Source organism: Vipera ursinii, assembly GCF_947247035.1.
Source record: "Vipera ursinii genome assembly, chromosome: 1".
In the NCBI taxonomy this organism is placed as follows: domain Eukaryota; kingdom Metazoa; phylum Chordata; class Lepidosauria; order Squamata; family Viperidae; genus Vipera; species Vipera ursinii.
In genome coordinates, this window is record NC_139512.1 from 177,310,370 (window position 1) to 177,333,123 (window position 22,754).

Here is a 22,754-nt window from a genome sequence, read left to right on the forward strand (position 1 = left end):
CCTTTTGGGAAGTTGAGTTCTGCAGTCCTCCAGTTTATCCCGGGGTTCCATTTCTTCAGCCATTCCAGTCCTAAAATCATTGGGCATGCCATGCCTGGGGCCACTATAAATGTTATGTCTTCCTCATGGGACCCCAGGGACATGTGGAGTGGTAGAGTGGCTAGGGTAGCTGGTCCCCCCCCTGCTATAGACCCGTCTAATTGACTGAAGGAGATTGGTTGTTTTAGCCTCCTCACTGGGATGCTCAGTTCCTCCACCAGTGTTGGGCTGATGAGGCAGCGGATGCAGCCAGAGTCTATCAAAGCTTTTATTTCATTGGCTTTTGGTGCAGAGGAAGCTAATATAGTTACTGTCTTAAGTATGGGTGGAAGAGGTCCACTTACCAAAGGTTCTCCCTCTGAGCTGTCTTCCGAGGTGTCCACCGCCCCTGCAGTGTAGGCCGGAGTCCAATCCCAGGTTTTGGCAGAAATTGTGGACTCTACAGCCTCTGTCCCCTTCATGGAAGATTCTTTTGGGTTGCCTTGAGACTTCCCCAGCTTTTTGGAAGATGGTGCCTCTGTTTTGCGTGGAGGGGCTTTCGAACGACATTCTGCAGCACGGTGGCCCTCTCTCCCGCAATTGAAACATCCCTTTGATTTTTTAGCCGTGGCCGGTGGGTTTTCCCCCTCACGTGTTTGCTCGAATGGTGGGCGGCCCCATGGTTTTCCTCTGCGTTGTCTTTTCAATAGGTCTATTTCCACTTCCTCTGCCAGGACATACCAGTCATCGAGATGGTAGGGGTCTCCCCGAGGCAGGCAAGCGTCATACAGGTCGTAGTTTAGACCGTCTTTGAAATGGCTGAGGAGGATGTCTTCTGGCCAGTTCAGCTTGCTGGCGATGGCTCGGAATTCTTGGGTATATTCGGCCACTGTTCTCCTGCCCTGCCTCACCGTCTTGATTCTCTCCCGGGCCTTCCGGTCAGCCAAAGGGTCCTCAAATCGTCGCCTCAAGGATGACATGAATCGGTTGAAGTCGTTGAGTTCTGGGGCGTTGGAGTCATGCAGGTTCACCACCCAGTCTGCGGCCGTCCCGTCCAGGGCAGATTGCACAATTCGGATGCGTGTTTTGTCACTGGGGATGTCCCGTCCGTACTCTTCCATGTAGCTGAGGACTTGGGTTAGGAAAAATCCCAGTCGTGATGGCTCCCCCTTGAATTTTGCTTCCAGGGGTGGGAATCTTTGGCTGGATCGTTGTCTGCGCCGCGGAGTGTATCGCTCCTCATCTCGATCCCCATCTGTGGGTCTGGGGGGGGTGGGTACCGCTGAGTCAGTGGCTCCTGTTCCATTGGACGGCCCTGGGGTTTCAGGTGTTGGGTCCCTTCCGTTACCCCTCCAGTTGCGACCCCAGGTGTTGTGGTTTCCAGCTCTCTCCTCCCTTAGTGAGCTCAGGGTTGTTTTCATCAAGTCAATAGCTTTTTCCAGAATCCGCTCTTCCTCACTGGCGTGCAGGGAGTTCTCCATCTCTTGTTTCCATTCCGGTTGGTGGTCGCTCCGTCTCAGGGTCACTTCTCTCGAAGCCTTTTTCCACTCACTTTTCCTTCCAACGCCCATCGACCACCTGGGTTTTTGTTCGTGCTGCTCCGTTTCCTCCCAGGAGGAATATGATGCCTCAGCTTCCCAATGTTTCTGGGAGTTCGGCTGGGGGGAAGGCTCCTTCTCCGTGGGGCTTTCTTCCCTTCTTGCTTCATCGTCAGACATCATATTTATTTGCAAAATCCCCCGGTAAGGTTCTTCTTCCCGGGTTGATTTTCGTTGCAAGCCCTGTCTAATGTCAGGACCCACCCCGAACCACGTCTTAGGAAGACAAAAACTCTTGGAGTCAGGGTTTTAGTCCAAAAGAAATCTTTACTATGACATGCTCGGTTGTAGGAAATGAGACAGGGCTTAATATTTCCACGATGTAAACCCTTTTAAAGAGTTCCCGGTTTAACCCCCCTTAATCCCCATTTGGTCAGTCCCCCCCATCCTTCCTCTCGTATCATCCATCTCGTGGGAAAGAGGAAGTTAGGACCCTTTTGTTTATTGCTGACAAAAACCAGATGCTAGCCCCCCCTTTTGTTTCCCCAGTTCAAAAGGCTTCTCCTTTCCTTTGAAATGCCTATTGCCGGTTCAATACACATCTATCCTCTTCTCTTCGGGAGATGACAGAATCCATGGGATAATGTTTGAAACATTCCATTTATGAATATGATATAAATGGATTCTGACAGAAATGTATAAACAACCTCCTCCTCCTCCATTTTTCTTTAAAGGAAGGTTTCTTAATTCTGTTAGTAATTTCAAATTAATTTATGCATAGATTTTAAGAATGCTTGACTTCCAACAACTTTGGATGTTTTGCATAATTAATAAAGCCAGAACAATAAAGGAACAAATGACATGTGTCAAAAAAGAGAAAATTCATACAAAATACCACAAAATCTCTCAGGGACTCACCATCCTCTATCTCAAGGCCTGGGAAACTGACCAGGTTTTCAGTGCATTTTCAATATCATCAGGATAGGAACCATATAGATCTTTTAATGTTTCCAATGTATTAATGCCTTTTCTTTTCAAAAGGTATTTCAATCTCTCCAATCCCAGGAGGACATAAATATGTGGCAAAGAGATACTTTGAAATCCCCCTTTTGTAGCAGAACAGAAAGTAAAATATTGAACTTAATAGGGATGTATGGAATATTACAAGCCATTCTATGGATGGAACACATAGGTTTTGAATAGTCTGTGCCTAAACCAAAATATGCAAGTTTTACAAATTTTGTTTGAATATAGAAAGAAACACAACTGTTTTTCAGATATGGTCTGGGAGGTGTTTGCTATGGATAGAAATGGTTCAAAAAGGAGGAAAGAGAGGGAAAATCTCTGGGACAAGTATTATGACTGAGGGGAGTCAGGGAAGAGAGAAGATGGAAGTTGCTGAAAAGATCATAATGGTAAGCCCAGTGAGATCTGCCCCACTGAGACATCATAGGCAGTAATTAAGAGGAAGCCAAGGAGGGACAGGAATGCACTGAAATAACAAAGAAGCAAATGGATTGGTTAGCTATGATAAAAAGTAGATAAAAAGTGCCACACTGGGAGGTGGTTCCCTTCTGCAGAGACTACTGCAATAAGGAACAAGTGCAGAGGCCCTCAGAAGCAGCTGAGGAGAGACAGGGAAGGCTCTGGGAGCAGGTAGGCCAAGGGGGTGTGCTACGCTAGGACATTCATGGTGGTAACTGACCAGAGGTAGCAGATGAAGTTTTATTTGGGCCAAACTGTGCCTGGTTCAAAATAGTTCTGTAGAACTTCCAGAATATGAGGGTTTCTACATGAAAATAAAATGTATTTTCTGTTTTGTGCATACCTAGAGTCCCGCTAGTACACTGCTGAGAAAAAAACTCTCATCTGTTTAGGAATATTTAGCACTCAGAAGTGGTGTACTATAATCTGATTAATAGGCTATAGATATGTATCAGTTTGTGAAAAATAATGCACAGCACTGCAAACAAAAATCATACGGAACTCGATCATCAGCATATGCATCTTTTTTTTTTTTAACAAACTCACACTGCTGAACTAGATTAAATAACATACACATCTGGAAATACATTGGAAAATGCAAGCACTCACAGTTTAGAACAGGGATGTCAAACTGCTGGGTCACGGGCTGGATGCTTCATGTGGAAGTCACGCCCACCGTAGCTCCGGCAAGGGGAAAAAAGTCACGATACATCACATGTTGCGGCGAGTTTGACACACGTGGTTTAGAGACTCCCTGATATACAATATGCCTTGTTTTCTGTGGGTGAACCTGAGAAAATATTTTCTGCAGAAATATCATCTTCTAATTTGAAAAGATCAGCCTTCCAAACCCATACTTGACCTAAGCCATGTCTTTTCCCAGTAGTTTTCATGCTCCAGAGGTTCCTGTACTCTGATGATGTTATCAGTAATAGTGTCATCGTTAGTGCTAGTTAAAATTAAATAAAAATTGAATGCAGAGATTAAAGGTGGTTAGAAAGCCCTGATTACAAGAGCCCTTATTATAGTGTAATTAATAAAACTGCCAAGTTTCTTAACTCTGATGTAGGGTCGTGGGATATGCACAGAAGATAAACTGAATATGCATTGTTCCAATTTTCCTTGACTTTGTTTAATAATATGAATATGTCATCCATTTCTTAATACGATCATTAAGCAAATACAACACTACCTTTAAGTATAACAGTGCCCTTTAGTATATTATATCTTCCTATCCTGTGACAATATTGAGTATAAAAGATCTGGATGGGTATTTTTACTTCTTTGTTTAAAGACAATGTTTAAACATTGTGTTCATGTCATGGGAGTATATGAAAATTGTAGATTTATTATTGTATTTTAACTTTAAGAGTACTGAAGATAAAGTAAATATTAATTATTCAGTAAATTAGATATAATCAAAAGAAGAAATAAGAGCAAATATGAGCAGTGACCAGAGTATTTTTTTAAAAAAACTCTGGATTTGATGTACCGTAATATGTAGCTTGCCAGTTGTGGTGGATGAGTGAAGCATCTCCTCTTTCCAGATACTTATTTCAGATTATACTTATATATTTTCCAGATACCTATTTCAGATTATAATTTTTTGCACAAGTAAGATAAGATTATAAAATAAACCACACAGTGCTGACATTTTGAGCAGAATCATAATCATATAATTTGTGTTCTTCATTCAGAATAATTATAATTTTCATACTAGTTCAAGAGTAGCAATGTTGAGTGCAGCTACTCCTGCTGTTAAAGGGCATGGGGCAGGGTTTATGTAAAACTCAAAAAATTGGCCGTAGAGAGTTGGGAAAATATTTGTGAAAAGAATGAGAATTGCATGATGAGTCTTAGAAGGGGAATGAAAAAAAAATCCCATTTATTAGGTGAAATATTCACTGGATTAAAAGCATTTAAATCACCAAAAGGATACTTAGAATCAAAGCCAATGCCCCATGCACCTGTATGTTTTCAGTATGATCTAAGTGCTATTTGGTTAACTTTTTGAATATAAATAAAATTATACTTAACTCCCTGCAATGCCCTGGCAATTGTAGAGAATTACCATATTGATTGCAATATATTTCATTTGTGAGTTTGAAAACAGCTTTTTAAAAATTCAAAGATTTTGCCATCTTATTTCTGCTCTGATAATCGGCTTTGCTGGATAATAATTTTATAAATAGGAAAGTGAAACCAAATGCTTCATTCAGTTTATAGATGCTAAAATGTTATGTGTGACAAACAATGGATCATATATTTAATCTTGACAGTGAGTCACATTTAACTGCTTTTTATGGCTGACCTATGTTTGACCTATGTGAGTTGTGAGAAAGTCTTGAGATGGCAGTACATGTTCCCAAGGAGGAATTCACTGAGCAGATAGTTGAATTTAAATTAACAGTAACCAACAACATTTTCATGCAATCACATTTAGGAAATCCTGAAACACTTTTTGATAACTGAGTCACCCACTGTTGTAAAAGTTATTTATGTGACCTTCTTTTAAGTTCTTAATTAAAAGAAGTTGAACATTAAAATAACATTAATATTTGGACAAACATCTTATTAACAACGTTCTTAAATATTCAGCCGCTTTCAGCTTGCTTGCTTGAGTCTGGAACTGTATAGATTTTCAGAATTAGTCACATTTGCAACATTAAGTCTATACACCACCTTTAAGATGGCAATATGTACAATAGACTAAATACGTGGAGCCTTATCAGATAAGCCAGTGGTTCTCAAACTTTTCTTCACCATGGACCCCCTTTATATACCTTTTGTAGCCACGGACCATGACCACGGACCCAAGACTTAACGCAAGATTTAAAGCATAACATTTCTTCAAGGCTTCGTGGACCTCCTGTGACAACACCGCGGCCCCCCAGTGGTTTGTGGACCACAGGTTGAGAGCCACTAGCATAAGCAGTCTAAGCTTTAAAAAGTTTAACTTTACATAAAGACATGGTTATTTATTTGTCATTTTTATGCACACAATTTATGAGACAATCATCTTTTTATATGATCTATTTTATACTGTAGAATCTTTACCTTGAAAATATTTCTTAGTGGGACCATGTGGCTTTATTTATTTGTTTGTTTGTATGTTTGTTTTAGAGAGTCAGTTTGATGCAGTGGTTAAGGTATCAAGCAGAAGACTGTCTAGTCCCAGCTTGGGCAGGAAGCCAGCTGGGTGACTTTGGACAAGTCACTTTGCCTCACCCTAGAAAGGAGGCAGTGGTAAACCACTTCTGAAAAATTTTGCCAAGAAAACTGTAGGGACTGTTCATGCCTCTTCAAGAATCAGACACGATTGAACAGATTTTTTTTTAAAAATGTTTGTTTTAATAATTACCCTTCTCATACAAGTGACTTACAAGAATTAAAAGCACAGAAAAACCTGCAACACACACACACACACACACACACACACACACACACACACACACACACTAGTATATTAACAACAGCATAGCTCACTCAACCACTTGACCCACATGCCTGGGTTTCAGTGCCTTGGGAAATGCTAAAAATGTTGGGGCCATTTGAGTCTCCAGGAAGATGCTGCCCCATAATATATTTTTACAAGAATTAGTGTTGAAAAATTCCTAGTAATAATTAGAATTAGTATCTGATTTTCTTTTTGCTTTTGTGTCAGTCTTTATTCTTGAGGACTACATGGGTAGGCCCATGCAGTTTTCAAAGAGACATTCCTGAAAAAGGAAACCCCACAATTTAACATAGGTAAGTAGCTGGATCTTTCAAAAAGCCAGATTAAACTGACTTGCATGATTGTTTTGCTGCATTTCCTACTTCAAAAAGTAGGAAAATGGCCGCATTGATTTTTCTCAGTTTTGATTCAAAAAGAAATTCGGAGAGGTTGCCCTTCACTGTCATATTCCAAATTGCAATTCAGAAACTACAAAAGGGATATTTCATTTTTGAATCCCTGTTCACTATTTTGACACTAATCAAAAGAGTCAGTTTGCAAAATGAGTTGGGAGTTGTATAAATTTAACATATAAATAATCTTTAAGCAGACATCTGTGCAAGTGATTAATAGATTCACTTACATTATTCTTTTACACTGTTGATTACTGAAGTTTTTTTGCTGGCATATGGTTAAAATACATGTTGGTGTAAGGAATACCAAAAGTAATATATCAGGAGTCTGTTATCACCTTTTCCAACTAAAAGGCTTAAGCTTTTGTGAGCTCACAATATACTCCTGATCTTTTGCCATCATTGACTAACATGGCTGTACTCCTACTAAAGTGGTAATGGAAATTAAGTGTCGGCTATGAGTTATCTTTGGGTTGACTTTGCAATTTCTTAGCATCAGCTTTTGAGCTTTTAAAAATGACAGTCATAACTCAGGGCTTTTCAACCTTTTCACCCATTGTACCACTTTTATGATATGGCAACTTCTGAGTACCACCAGTTGCCTAGCAAGGTGTCAAAAACTTGATGATGAAAAAAAAGTCCTCAACTTACAACAGTTCGCTTAGTGACTGTTCGAAGTTAAAAAAGTGCCCCCCAAGCCACAGCCGAGCAAGACACCTGCCTGACCACCCAGTGGCGCTCTTCCTCCTGTCCGAGGTTTTCATTGTTGTGAGCATTTCTGTTGAGGATTGGCAGTGGGGGTGGGGTGGGGTGAGTTTGGTTTTTATTCCTCCCGTCTGCTGGGTGGTTGCAGCAGGTTTTGGTCACATCACATGACCCTGGTACACTGTGACTGTCATAAATATGAATCAGTTGCCAAGCATCTGAATGTAAATCACAAGACCCAGGGATGCTGCAACATTCCAGCTGATTGGTGCTTCTTCTGGGCTCAACAGAAGTGCCAGGATCAGCACTGAGCTCCAGCTGGAGACTGGCGCTGATCCTGGTGCTTCCTCTGAGCCTTGAGAGCCCTGCAGCTCCAGCCGTCTCTCGCTCAGGGTTGTGCGGTGCTGCCACCAGTTCAGCTCATTCCCCTCCCCCGCTATCACTTTTCTAGGATGGTCGCATACCACCTGCTAGGTACCAATGTACCACAGGTGGTACCCGTACCACTGGTTGAAAAGCCGTGTCATAACCTACCTTACATTGTTGTAATTAATGTTTTTTCACTTTAAACCAGGATCCCAAGTTGAATGTGAAAAAACTGGGACATGTATATATATTGCTTCTTTTTGAGTGAAGATTCCGGTTCACCTTCACCGATTATAGGCGTGGTGGCGAACCCTTTAGAGACCAAGTACCCAAACTGCAACCCAAAACCCACTTATGTATCGCTAGGTGCTGTGGCCCGCTGGGTGGGCATGGCTATGGTGGTCATGGAAGACTGTGTGGGCATGGCCAGGGTGGGCATGGCCAGCTTGATGTTGGGGAGGGATGCCTGTGGCGGCCGGGCAGAGTTGGGGAAGATCCAGGGGGTTTCTGGCAGGTGGGGCAGTGGGCAGGAAAGCGTCTTACTCAGCTGATGGCTTGGAGGGGAAGGGGCAGCTACACCCCCTCCCAAACACTGCCGTCTCACAAAAGCAGGATGAAAACTTCAAAAAGTGACAAGGAAAAAACGTTAAAACAGAAGAGTGCCTCGCAGTGGTTTTCTTCCCTGAGGGAGATGGGGGGGACATGAGGGGAGACTCCTGAGCCTCACAGCTCTTCCGAGGGCAGGAGGAGGGGGAGTGCTGGGATTGGGGTTCCTTGTGCCTTCCACTGCCCACCTGCGCTCTTATGCCACAGATTCCGTGGCTTTGCTTGCCTGGCAGGGGAAACGTGGGGCTGCTGTCTTGCTTGCTGTGCCAGGGCTAGGCTGGACTGGGTGGTCATGGAGCTTTGGTGCCGCTTCTTCCCCTTTGGACATCGGGCGGGACCGCTCACCCCATCTATCCCTCGTCCCGGGGCAGCTGTCACTGTCCAGTGCTCTCCAGTCTGTTGCCGGCCAGCTGGAGATGCCAGGATGTCTCCCTTCAGGCTCCCTTGGCCTCTCCCCCCTCCAGGCTGGGGCTGGTCAGATTCCCCCCATGGGCAGCACTGTGAGTGTCCCTGGCCAGCCCTCCTCCACCCTCCTCCTCCTCCTGCAGGCAGATCGTGGCTTACCGAGCTGGGCAGCACCTCTCCCCACATGCATCCTCATGGGGAGGAACCAGCAGCCGCAGCTTTCACTCCCCTCCGGCCTCCATCTGCCCGAGGCCCGAGCTTGGTGCACCTGGATGCCTGGCGACAGGCTGGAGAGCACAGGACGGCAGCAGCTGCCCCGGCATGAGGGGTAGGCGGGGTGGATGCTCCGGATGTCCGCAGGCTCTGCGCCCAGTGCAGCCCAGCCCCGGCACCGCACGGCACAGAAAGACCTCACGTGCGTCGGACCAACCCTCACAGAGCGCCCTTTTCCCGCCGCCCCGACCTGGTTCCTTACCTCTTCCTGGCTTATTCCGCGGCCTCATGGCAGCGCGATTGGGCAGGAGGTGGCAAACGAGGCTTGCTGAGGATCGAGCCGCGTTTACAGCTACCGCCCTCAGAGCTGGCGATCAGCAGGGCCCCGTCACGGGAGGACTCGGGGGTGCCGGGGTCCAGCCCTACGAAGCACACCTTCTTCTCACCCAAGCTGCCCGGATACACCCCCCCGCTGTGCGACTTCTGCAGCGGCGGCGGTGCAGAGGTTGATCATGGGCTCAGAGCATGTGTGAGCAGAGCACCCGCGCAGGGCAGAGGTGCTGCCCAGGGACGAATTGGAGCCAGGCGGGACTGTGGGTAGCTGGCAGCGGTGGGAGGCCAATCACGGGCACAAGTGGGACCTCTGTGTAGGGCAGAGGCACTGCCTAGGACCGGAGTGGGGCAGCTGCGGGGCAGCAGCAGAGCCAAGTGGGGCGGCGATGGTGGCAGCGATGGCTGGGTTGCATTGGCCAAAGCAGCGGCACCGGCAGTGTAGAAGAAGTAAGGAGTGGTGCCTGCAATCTGCCCGACCTCCCCTCCACCCGCTTTGTGCAGCTTCTCCTGGGCCCCCGCTCCGGCTGTTAAACCTCCAGCCACCATGTTGTCAATGCTGCTAACATCGAATGTTATTGCTTGACGAGATGAAGAAGTAGCTATTTCATATGTTAAACTGGTGTATTGCTTTAGTTTAAAGTGGGAAGAGGGAAGAGTAGGAATGCACTTTCAAGGCCATTTGTTTCTCTAAAGATAAGGCTTTGGCGGTTCTTCTAACGGAAGGGAAACTGATTCTTTAAATTAATTGGAGAATATTATTAATTACAAAATTAGAAAGGTGGAGAATTGTGTTTTAATATATTGTGCAAGGGGCGGAGATTTCAGATTCCAGCCTCCTTCGAGCAAGCATTTGCCGGTGTATTAGGCTAATAAAGGTCTTTTAAAGTAAACAATGCCTCAGAGTCACTTGAAAAGCTCATACGTTGGAAACTTGACACATGTAGGGTAAGGTTGCCGCCCCCTCCCAGATGCCCTTGCCTCCCCCAAGCGTTTTTTTTACTAACCTGCCTTTCAGCTGCATTCCATTTCTCCGTTTGCTTCTCAGCCTTCGCCAAAAAGAATCGGTAAAAAAAAAAGTTCCATGAGACTTTCTAACTTGCGAGATCTCATGGAACTTTTTTTTTTGTCCCCAAAACACATGGCGAAGACTGAGAAGTGAATGGAGAAATGGAGTGCAGGTGAAAGGCAGGTTAGTAAAAAAATGCTTGGGGGGGCAAGGGCATCTGGGCGGGGGCGGCAACCTTACCCTGCGCGGCTTTGGAAGGTGTCTGGCACGGGGAGGGAAGCAACAGGCCCTGCCCCGCCCTTCACATGGAGTGCCCTGCTCCTGCCACTCCCCCCACCCCTCACGGCACCTTTTTTCCAGTTCCAACGTGTCACTTCCTCCACTGCTGTGTGGGACTGAAAATAAAGTTCAATCAAGCAATTCCAACTTTGAGAGATCTTATTTTTCCCGTGAGAAGTTGAAATTGATTGATTGAACTTTTTTTTTTTTGCACACAGCGGCGGAGGCTGAGGACTGGGGCGATGGCATGCCACCTGTGGCACGTGTGCCATAGGTTCACCACCACAGGATTATAGCCTTCATCAATGTGAATGTCTGAATTGCAACTCCAAAAGTTCTTAGCCATGGCCAACTTGACTGGGGAATTCTAAGAGATAAAGTCCACGCTTCTGTAAGGCCCCAAGCTGGGAAATATTTTACCTGATATTATTATTTGTTTGACAAAAATAACGGGGGGGGGGGGGCGGAAGAGGAGTGCATTCCTTTCTTTGGCAGTCTCCAATATATTTTTCAAATATACTGCAGAGGATTGGAGAAAGAGGAGAACAAAATAAAATGCTGTTACAAATATGAAAATCTGTGTATGTAACATTTCATCTAGTTCCAAACATCAGAGATTTGATCGTTTTTGCTTGTTTCACTAGGTGTTTGCCACACCCATACACTAATTTATTTTTTCACCTTTACTTTTCTCTTTAATCATGTTTGCATTGCTTTACAGCACTACATCTATTATTTGTAATCTCAAAGAAGATACTGGTGTCAGAAAGCATATTTCCTAATGCAAAATGAAATCTGCTGTGGGATACATAACATTAATTTTCTCTGAATTAATTACAATTTAGGGATGTTAGCAGTAGCTTTCATATTAATTGTCTCAGAAAATTATAACTTTATGAGAAGGATATATTGTATAATATTTTAATCATTATTCAGTTTTTTTGTAGTTGTGCTGTGTTTTTATCCAGTGAGTGTTTAAATCATGATTTCATTTCTTACAAATGCTAGCATATTCTGCTTTTCTCACTATTTGTTACTTTTAATAATCATTTGTTTATTTCATTATAGGTTAGGTCATCATTTTGTCAAATGGTTCATCAGTTTATTTATTCAAAATGTAATTCAATCCTTCAGTACTGATTTCATTGAATATCACACTAAATTAATATCATATCTTACCAAAGATTATTTATTGCTATTATGTGCATGCATGGACATGCAAATACATACATGGACATTTAAAACTTGATTATAAACTCATGAAAATTTCGTAGAAATAATACTGTTTCAATAGTAATTAAAAATTTAATTCAATAGTAATTTAAAAAATTTCTTAACATATCAATATGGAATAATTGATTTACCATACATAAGTTTATAAACAAAATAAAATTGGACAGATTCATATATAGGATAGATAAAATGTATTGAAATAAAGGGCATAATTCAACTGGATTTGCAGTATTGTTGTCAGCATGGAAAATTTTAGTTTATGCTTATTTCTGCTGTTGAAGTCAATGCAGTTTCAAAATACATTATGATACAATATGATACTGTAGATAATATTCTTCTGAGTGGCAGAAAATAAAAGGCTCAGGGAGAGAACTATTTGCACTGCTAATGAAAATTGATACTCCCATTTTTTTATAGTCAAAATTCAATCACATCTGGTATGTATTCTGTCAGTAGTTATCCAGGGAGGAAGGGGGAGAATAGCTGCAACCTTCATAAAAATTTTGGGGGTGCATAACTATGAACTAATCCAATGGTATTGTGGGCTTTTAGATATATGACCTGTAGAGAAATGTTGCCTTTTGTGCATTAGAATTTGGGGATTGCAATTCACCATAAAAAATTCATCATCATCATCATCAGCAGCAGCAGCAGCAGCAGCAGCAACAGCAGCATACGTGCTGATGATTGATATGTGACAGATAGCAGTTGCCTTAATTCTTCAGTCTTTCTTTGTTGTTCCAAGCTTCCTTCAGTAGCAGAGGTCCTTTTGAGTAAGGCACATCTAGAATTCTGAGGACATGTTATCGTCACTTTTATAAAATGGCTATTGTGGTTGCAGTGGAAAATCAAACATACATAAAATAGATCCATCTATCTGAAATGGTATAAGGTTTCCTGCCTGAGCAGGGGGTTGGACTAGATGACCTCCAAGGTCCCTTCCAACTTCTTCTTCTTCTTCTTCTTCTTCTTCTTCTTCTTCTTCTTCTTCTTCTTCTTCTTCTTCTTCTTCTTCTTCTTCTTCTTCTTCTTCTTCTTCTTGTTATCTAAACCAGGGGTCTTCAAAGTTGGCCCTTTTATGACTTGTGGACTTCAACTCCCAGAATTCCTCAGCCAGCATGCCTGGTTGAAGAATTCTGGGAGTTGAAGTCCACAAGGCATAAAAGGGCCAACTTTGAAGACCCCCGATCTAAACTAACTAGATTGTTCCTAATCATCCCTCAAACCTCTCAAGATGCTATCTCAGCTAATATTTGCTCTTTTTCTTTGGAAAGAGGGCACACTTCCAAATAAAGAAGCGAGTAGCAGTTATCACTAATCGATTTTGGAGAATGAGTCTCAGAAACATACTTGAAAATAATGTGTTGCCCAAGACAATTCCTCTCAATTCAAGTGAAAAGGTTGAATACGACTGTTTATAACATGCTAGCTTCTACTTATTATTTTATTAAACCATTTTTTTTAAAAGGGCCTGAAGGTGTCACGTTGCCAGGTACTTTAACATGAACCAGCCCATGCTGGGGATTTAGATGCATAGAGTTCTTGGGTTCTAATTCTAGGGGACTCTGGTTTGGATGCTGTAATATCCAATAATAGCTGCAGCTGATAGAAAGTGTCATAATACTGTTAGAAGATGAATTTCTGACAGAATTAATTTTAATGATTGGAAAGCAAGGGATAATTTTTAAGTACTACAGCAGATAATAATTATTCTATGCTCCACTAAGTTGATTATTATCTTTGGGTGAGATTAGGGAAAAGTAGTCACTTGTAAACTAAATATAGATAATTATTTTATGTTGCAAGTATGTAGTTCATTAGAGAAAGAAATGGTGTTAAATATGCATTGAAGTCTATCATTAAATTTAAAAGCATACTACTTATTATTTGATGTATCATATCTCTAGCTAATCTATACATCAAAACTGTGTTGACATTGGATGTCCTATGTATTTTTAGTCTGACCCAATCAGTTTTACAAGTGCTGTCTTCAAGATGTTCCTGAAGACTGAAAAATGACCTTGAGTCCCCTCTCTCTGACACACACATATACACACCCCAAAACCAAAAGCCCCAAATGAGATAACAGTGATGACAATAGCAGCCAGCAGGTACAAAACTCTGTAAACAGGAATGTTTAGTCAAGTTTCCCTATTTCTGATGGCTTTCAAGGTACTTGTACTATGCAATGAAAATATTGGACAATTGATAAGATATGAAGTTCATGATTAGTTCCCCTCCCCATTAGATGGGTTCTGAAATAAAAGTCCTTTGTCAACGCTGCTAACATCAGAAGTTCTTGCTTTGACAACAGATGAACATGCAGCCATTTTCTTTATGCTTTTAGAATTAGTTGGTGCTGGGAGGGGGGATTGGAATGAGAGTTCAGTTAGTCAAAATAATAATAATAACTCTGCCATGGGAATCCAAGGACAAACTGGGTCCAGAGCTAATAACGTTTTGGTGGGCTGGAGAGCTGGGGAGAAAGCCCATGCTTCAAGCTAATTGGGGAATGTGATTTATGACAGTTTATTGGGGGTGGGAATTGCACTTTGTTACTTTGTATCCAGGGGAGGGGAATTTAGGTTTTGGGTTAAACTATGTAGTGTCGATACTTTGTTTCCCGAATAAAATATTCTTTAAGGAGAACAATGCCTCAAAGTTCTTTTGAAGGGTTTCATCTGTTGGAACCATGACATCCTTGAGGTCTATAAAGGTTCAAACAACATTATAATCTTCTAAGTTGGCCCCTCTACCAGTTTAGGAGAAATAATAAAGAAATACTGCAGACATGTTTTTATCTCTTGATAGATCTTTCCAACCACTCACTTCTGAAAATGTGATATTTTAGGACAACCTTCTTCAACTAACAAAAAACAGCAACATTTTTTTTCCAACACAGTATTTTTAGTGTCTGATCTAGATAAATGAGTAATTTCAGGGTTTTTTTATCCAAGACCCCCCTTAAAAGCAATCTGTGTAAAAGTGCACTATTAATAATAATATTAATAGACTTATAATAATACACAGTGTTATGCATTATTAAATCTGTACTTCTTTCTTAATTACCACTATTGGGACCAGCTAAGGAAGAAATCACACAACTTTGATTGTTACCCTATGAGGCACCTTTTGCCAGTTGAAGCTCACAAACAGACATGTTTAGATGTGCATAAATGAAAGCATTGTCCATTATATTTCAAGGTTTGAATTCAGAATTTAAAAATGATGTTGCTAGTGTTCTTTTATGACTAATTGTCATTGAAATTGGGATTCATGGTGCACAATTTTTAATGGAATCAAATATATTTCCATACAGTACAATATAATATCTTTATTTTGGTCTCTGACCAGCATAAAACAAAAACACAGAAGTTTTGGAACTAATTACAACTTGACAACAATCTGTGGATAAAAAAGTGTGATTGTAGAGTTAAAAAATGGAAAGTAAATGCAATAGGAGAGCCTGTTTGGAGTATTGGTTAAGTCATCAAGCTAGAAACCAGGAGGCTGTGAGTTCTATTTCTGCCTTTGGTCACAAAAGTCATCCTGATGACCTTGGGGAAGTCACCCTCTGTTGGCCTAGGAAGTAGGCACAGATAAATCACTCCCAAAATCTTGCCAAGGAAACTGCAGGGTGTCTTTGAGAATCAGACACGATTGAATGGAAGGGAAAAAAGTGATAAGCTGTTATAAGACTAAAGTCTGTGGAAACCTATAGGGATAACTAAAATTAACATTTTAATTAAAATACAGCTGTTCAATATAATACAGTGAGATAATGTATGGTGCTATCTAAAAGGAGATTCAGCAACACAAGCTTTAAAACTTAATAAATGGAAGCAAAAGCAACAATGTAATAGTTAAGCATAAACTGTTTTGAGCCTGGCTGAGGTTAGCTGGCAGTTAGTACCTGGCAAATTTTGTATATTGCAATGCAGAATTTGGCAACATTGTGTAATATGAGGGGGGTTGGAGTCAGGGAGTACATACAATTGATCTGTACATCTTGGTTACCTGGTGAGTAGTAGGAGAAGTTTGCTTTCTCTGTATGAGCAGAAAAGGAAAACATTCTTGTTAGCTCCAGAATGCCCAGTTTTGCAAGTGCACAGATGTTTGAGGAAGAATTTCTTCTTGTATCCTCCCATCAGAGCTGAAGGCAAAGCAGTGCATATAGACCCATCTGATGGTCCTGAGAATGGGATCTGCCCTCTGGAATAGTATCCGCCCACAGATTCAAATGGCCCCCACCGTGCTCCCCTTTAGATGAATAACCCGACTCTTTTTAGGCTTTGGTCTAGACCAGGGGTACGCAACCTTGGCTCATTTATGACTCATGGACTTCAACTCCCAAAATTCCTGAGTCAGCTGGTCTAGAGTGAGCACTGACATTTTAAGATTTATTTATTTATTTATTTATTTATTTATTTATTTATTTATTTATTTATTTATTTATTTATATTCCATTTATATCCCGCCCTTCTCCGAAGACTTAGGGCGGCTTACAAGCTTAGCAATAGCCTTCATTCTATGTATATGCCTCCTTATTAGGGCTTTCGCCCCCCCCCCCAAGCAGCATTATTACAAAGTCAGCTTATTGCCCCCAACAATCTGGGTCCTCATTTTACCTACCTCGGAAGAATGGAAGGCTGAGTCAACCTTGAGCCTGGTGGGATGCGAACCTGCACTAATTGCAGGCAGCTGGTGTTACTTAAGGAGGCATTAGCCCACTGCTCCACCAAGGCTCATTAGCCAGATGCAATTGTGTTGGACAAATGTGATTTTTCCCCCTCAGGGTTAATATTTGTTCTTTGCTTCTTGGCTTGATTTCATATTCTCCTTATTTTTGTGTGTTGCCTAGAATTGTTCAGAGTGAGTGGTTTTATATATATGACAGTTTGATTGATGCTTACATTCCACTGAATCTAAATGATACATGACAATCTACAAATCTACAAATGTAGTAAGACGTGGCAATTATACAACTGTAAAATAATTACTATATCACAATGAAATAAAATCAGCATAAAATAGTCGTATCAGTTTAATCCAGTTGTGGCAAAGGATCTATGTAATGAATATGGCTAAAGGTCCAATTAGACATGGTCTCTCTCAGCAAATCTAGCAGTAGCCATGAGTTCAGAATGAGTCCCAAGTTGCAGATTTGCCCATTTGGGAAAATAAAACTCTAAAGTGAAAATCAGACAAAAGGGTGGTTTCTGGATAATCAGGAACTGTGTCTTGTTGGGATTGACATTCGCTTTCATCCCATCCAGCTTCTCATAGCCTCCAGACACTGGGCCAAGATATTAATGATATCTCTGGCCTTCCCTGGGTAGCAGTGTGTAAATGGGGATTGTTGGCGTATTGATGATACCTGCTCTTGAGTAGAGGAAGAATCTATCTCAGATTATTCTCAGATTACAGGTTTTATGTAATTGGTGGAAAAATAAGATTGAGGGGACTGAATTCTATCCTCTGAATTCTGGCCTCTCTTCCCTGCAAATAATTGATAATTTGTGGAAGGCAGAGAATCACTACCAAACAGTACCTCTCATCCCAAACCTTGTAGATGGTCCAAAAAGGTAACATGATTGATGTTTACTCAACTGAACTATTGCTGAACTTTCAAGTCCAGAAGAGATGTATTTCCTCCTATCCAGGGTTTGATAAAGAATATCTGCTTTTGCCTGATGCATTTATTGAATTTTCAGCTGGTAAATTAGGATGTTAAATATAATGTCATTATATTCCATAGAGAGATTAATTATGCCATTATAGTTAGACCATATACATTTACAAAGATATGGCCCAGGGGTATCCATCTTTTCCAGAACTTGCTCTGATCACTAGTTATGGTGTACAATCTCCAACCATTTGAAGATCATCAACTTTTCTGGGCAGAACTGGCATGTATGTTGCTCCTACTCTTTGGAATACGATATCTCCTGAGGTAGATCTGCATCCACCCTCCTGACTTTCAGTTAGGGGTCTGAAGACCTGGCTCTGCCATTGGGTCTGGCGATCCAAGAGGGGGGGTATCATTCTGGAGGTTGTTAGTAGATTGAGGAAAAACCCCATCTTCCACTGTATTCTTTGTGCTTCTTCTCCCCCTTTTTTAAAAAAAATCTTTTGATTATACATTTTAGTACAACTATGACTATTGTTATTACTGTTTTATCTTTTTAATGTTTCTGGTTTTAATGTTTGTAAGCCACTCAGAGTTGCCTCAGGATCAGATGAGTGGCAAATAAATGTAATAAATAATAATAATAATATTCCACATTTGGAATATCCCAGGTCCTTGGAAGGACTTGATAGGTCAATAAAAATGCCAAATCTAGTCTTAAAAATCTGGCTGACTACATAACGAACTATAATAATAGTAAAGATGAAATATTTGACAGCATTTTAAAAAGGCAATGAGACTGAACTTGGAGCAAAGAGGACAAATAGAATAGAATATCCTGAGGCAAGGCATGGCTAGCTTTTGATAAGGTAGAGGTCAGTCAAGAAGAAAAGTTAGTGTGGCAAAAATAGTCATTCCAATAGTTCTCGTCAAACAAAGGGGGGAAGAAGAAATGGCCAGTTGATGCTCCTATTTCTGACCTGGATTTGGAATGTAAATTGTCTTGGTGTCAGATGAATTATCAAGATAGGTAGAGAAATCAGGGAACATTAAGCCTCTTTATATTTTTTGATGTCTCAGGGCTTTTTGCACACTTTTGACTATAGTATCTTTTTGGAATGCTTAAAGAGATGAAGACAGGAGGCATCACTTTATAGTACGGTAGTTTTACTCATACATTACAAGGTTCCATTTTAATCTGATAAATTACATGCACCCATACTTGGAAGAGACAGTCCTGAGATAGATTGGACCATAACTGGGAACATTAGTGTTCGTTATTGCCACACAGTGTATCAGGTAGCCTTGAAAATGGTTCAGGAACTATATTTGGCCCAAAATGCAGTAATGCAGATAATAAATGAATATCATAAAATGATGGAACTTGGGAGGGTTCTACATGCCATCAAATGCAACCTCTTATCAAACTCCAAAATGTAAAGATGTGGGCAAACCTTACGTACTTTTTCTTATACATAATCCAATACAATTTCTCCTTTAGATATTGAGAAGTTCTACTTATGTAGAACTTGTACTTTGTACTCTAATAAATTTGATTTTGATACAAAACTATTAAATATATTTATACTGTATATGCCTACATATCTTTGTTTTTATATGGCTTAAATTAAATTGAATAAACCAGGTGGCAGTAGAATTTGCAAGAAAAACAGGAAGAAAAGTTCAGAGGAACTGAAAATTTCTTCCTTCTATTGCATTTTCTCCCAATTTCATTTTTATATCATATTTTTGTGAGACTTAGTTCCTATTCTTTGAATACATGAATATTACAATCCTATAGTCATTTAATGAGGAGTAAATTCCATTGAACTAAATAGGACTTAAGCCCCAGTAGTAATTAATCAGGTTATATTGGTGAGACTATCTCTTTTATAGCATTCTGTCTGCGCCTGTGACAAATTTCATAAACTTTTTTGCTTTGAAATATCTCGGTACCTGTGAGGCATTGGAAGAGTCTTTGATTTGTATAAATGTTGAAGACTGTCCAGATATATAGATTTCAGATATTATCTTTATTAGCGTAAAATTCTCTTCTTCACTTTCCTTCTTTGTTTCAAATTGAAGGACCTGTTTTTCACAGGACTTTTTTCAATTATTTAAATAAACTCAAAATAAATATATCATCTCTGTTCATGGCATTCGTCTTTCTCAGATAATTTAGCATGTTACACTTATTATTTGCACAGTCAAAGCTGCAGTGATCACAAATGAGAAAATTGTACAGCAACAGGTTTGTTTCTTTTAATGTTGTCAAAGAATCAAAACCCAACACTTAAGTTACTGTAATGAAAAAATGTTTGTGTAGTGTTTTTGTGTTGCAATAGGTTACTGTCTTAAAATTTAACATTTGTACTGAAAATGGGGTTAATATACCAAACGAATGACCCATTGGGATCCCCATATCAAAACAACTTACCTTATGTCCGGCTAGAACTTGAAAATAACATTTAACGTAGCACAGTGCCTAAACAAAATGGTCCAGTTGAGATCTGCATATGTGGGGCTGATTGGGGTAGATTGCAAGGGCGACTCCGAAATATAATTTTATCATATTTTATCTATATCTTAAATTATTGTACATTATTACAATTTCATTTTAGATTGTATTTTATTACCATTTCATTTTAAATCGTATTTTATTCTAATTCCATTTTAAATCATATTTTATCAAATTCCATTTTAAATTGCTTTTTTCAAATTTTAGTAACAATTTGTGCTGGAACTTTGCACTTTGATATGGCCCAAGGGCTAATCAATAAAGTTGTTGTTGGGTTAATATTTATAAAAAGGACAGCATATTACTTATTCTTTCTATGAAATAGCAACATTTTCTCATCCTGATATTGCATATTTGTAGATACTTTCTACAATCAAACCTGAGCTTGGTAGTTGTTATGATGGTGGTTCCAATATTTGGAGCAAGGAGGATCAGGAGTAAAATCTGAATTATATTTCCTTAGCATCTCATAAAAGAGAGAAAGGTTTTGGATTATTATCCTCCTTCAATACTGATCCTAGGTAATTGTTTTTTAGAGCTACAAAATTGAGAACTTGAAACACAATAATATGTGTATGTGTGTTTATGTAAATACACACACACACATTTATCTATATATAAGTCTAACAGATTTGTTTCTGTGTAGAGTTCTAGCTAGCTAGGGTAGGATAGCTTTAAACCTGTTTACGGAAGAAGATTTTGGAGAAGATCAAATAGAAACCAGATTAGCCCTTTGATGCCCTACATTTCTGATATCTTTTCTTAGCTTCCTAATTGCAAATTTGAACTCTTCCTTGTTTTATGATAATGGTTTGGAGAGAGCAGAATAATTGTCTTATTTTCCTTTAAAACCTCCCTAGGAAATATAAGAAGAGTATGTGGTTTATTTCCTTCAAACTTTTAATTCTTCTGCACCCAAGATGCAAAGTCATGATATGCTTAAGCAAAACATTATGGAATTATTAAAAAGCTAAAATAGTTATGTAGGAGCCTGGGAAATCTTAACTATGCAAAAATCACTAGTCTTACTTTTAGCTAGTGTCTTCTACTTCATTCATTGTGAGACAGAACAGTGATGGGTAAAAGATAAGATTCCAGATCATCAAATAACTTGATAAGTAACTTTCATGATTAAAAGTAACGAATTAGATAGTAGTTTATTGATAGATTAGTCTTACAATCTTATCAATAAAATTAAAACATACAATAAAATATATAAATCTAATTTCAGAGTAAGATAGAAAGGAGGAATTAAAGTGATAAAAACAAGTGTGTTAATACAGAGAGACAGCAATCATATAAATGAATCTCCCTTGCAGGTTACTCCAATTTATTCAATCTGTTGGGTTTCGTAGGATGACTGTCTTAGTTATAAACTTAGCAGTTCTGCTTATTATATGTACACCTGAGCTCAGGAGGAAATATGACAATCTGTGGTTTGGATCTCAGTAGGCAGTTCTTTCCTAAAGGGATAGTAAGAATTTAAGCCAGATGAGGACATATAATTGACAGTCAAACAAAATATGAATTAGGTGAAATATGTCCAGTCCATTTCCCATTTTCTTAATTTATATAATATTACCTTTTAACCATATTGATATATTGTGGAATATTAATGACTATATGGAGAAATTCCTTAAGACTTTTCTTTCTAGATATGATAAATTTTTCATATTGCTTAAATTACTTTTATACTTTTCTTAATGATTAGCTGTAGTTTTGGATATTAATCATCACTCATCTAAGCAGTCCACAATATTTTCATAACCTAAGCAAGGACACATGATTTCTGGTGCTATTGCATCTCTTCAGAATATATCCTTTTGTCCCATACAAATGCATTAGGTATTGTTCAATAATTTCTGTAGGAGTAAATAAATGGGTAAATTTCCCTTTCTGTTTTTTCTTACAAAGAATGAGGAGAAATACAATAATATCAGGTAAAATATCTGAACATCAGTGTTAATGTTCAGTTTTGCAGTTCTCTATAACTATCATTATAAGAGAGATTTGGAGGACCTGGTCTAGAACAATGTAGTATTTCATTGTTTTGGGTTGTGTTTTTTTTACAGCTTCATTCAATATGATACAGTTGATATAATAGATTTGAAATGCATATTGTTTGTATCTTTTAGTGTTCAGCACAATCATCTTCAGAAGCCTGGGATTTCACTACACATAATGATACACTGACATCTCAAAAGACAAAACTTAATTTCAGGTAAAAAAAAATCTATTTATATTTATATATTTTTCTCTATAACACAAATAATCTATAAATTTTTGCTTTTAAGAATACAAATTTATACATATATCAGTTTAACATATCTATTAGAGAAGGTAAAGGACTATAGTAATCTTGTACTTTAAAAATATTAGCATATGGTGGATTTCAAGATGTCATGAAAACCTCTGTATTGCCATCTAACTTGGGGTTCAATGTCATGATGGAAATTCAGAGTAAGGAACTGACACTTTCATTTATTTGAAAACAACTGTATGAAGAAAGAGAAGCCTATATTAAATCCCAACTGGTAATTGTAATCTAGTATGAGATGAATGGTAAGTGTT

At 39.6% G+C, this 22,754-nt stretch overlaps 1 protein-coding gene across 4 annotated transcripts in view; it reads left to right on the forward strand.

Moving 5' to 3' along the window:
• The window catches only part of PARD3B (par-3 family cell polarity regulator beta), a 574,309-nt gene that overhangs the window by 134,311 nt on the left and 417,244 nt on the right, over positions 1-22,754 (forward strand). For all 4 annotated transcript variants that reach the window (XM_083371323.1, XM_083371326.1, XM_083371324.1 and 1 more), the window contains one exon: positions 22,319-22,404. In XM_083371323.1, coding sequence (XP_083227449.1) covers positions 22,319-22,404 — 86 coding nt within the window. The remainder of the gene's footprint in view (positions 1-22,318; positions 22,405-22,754) is intronic.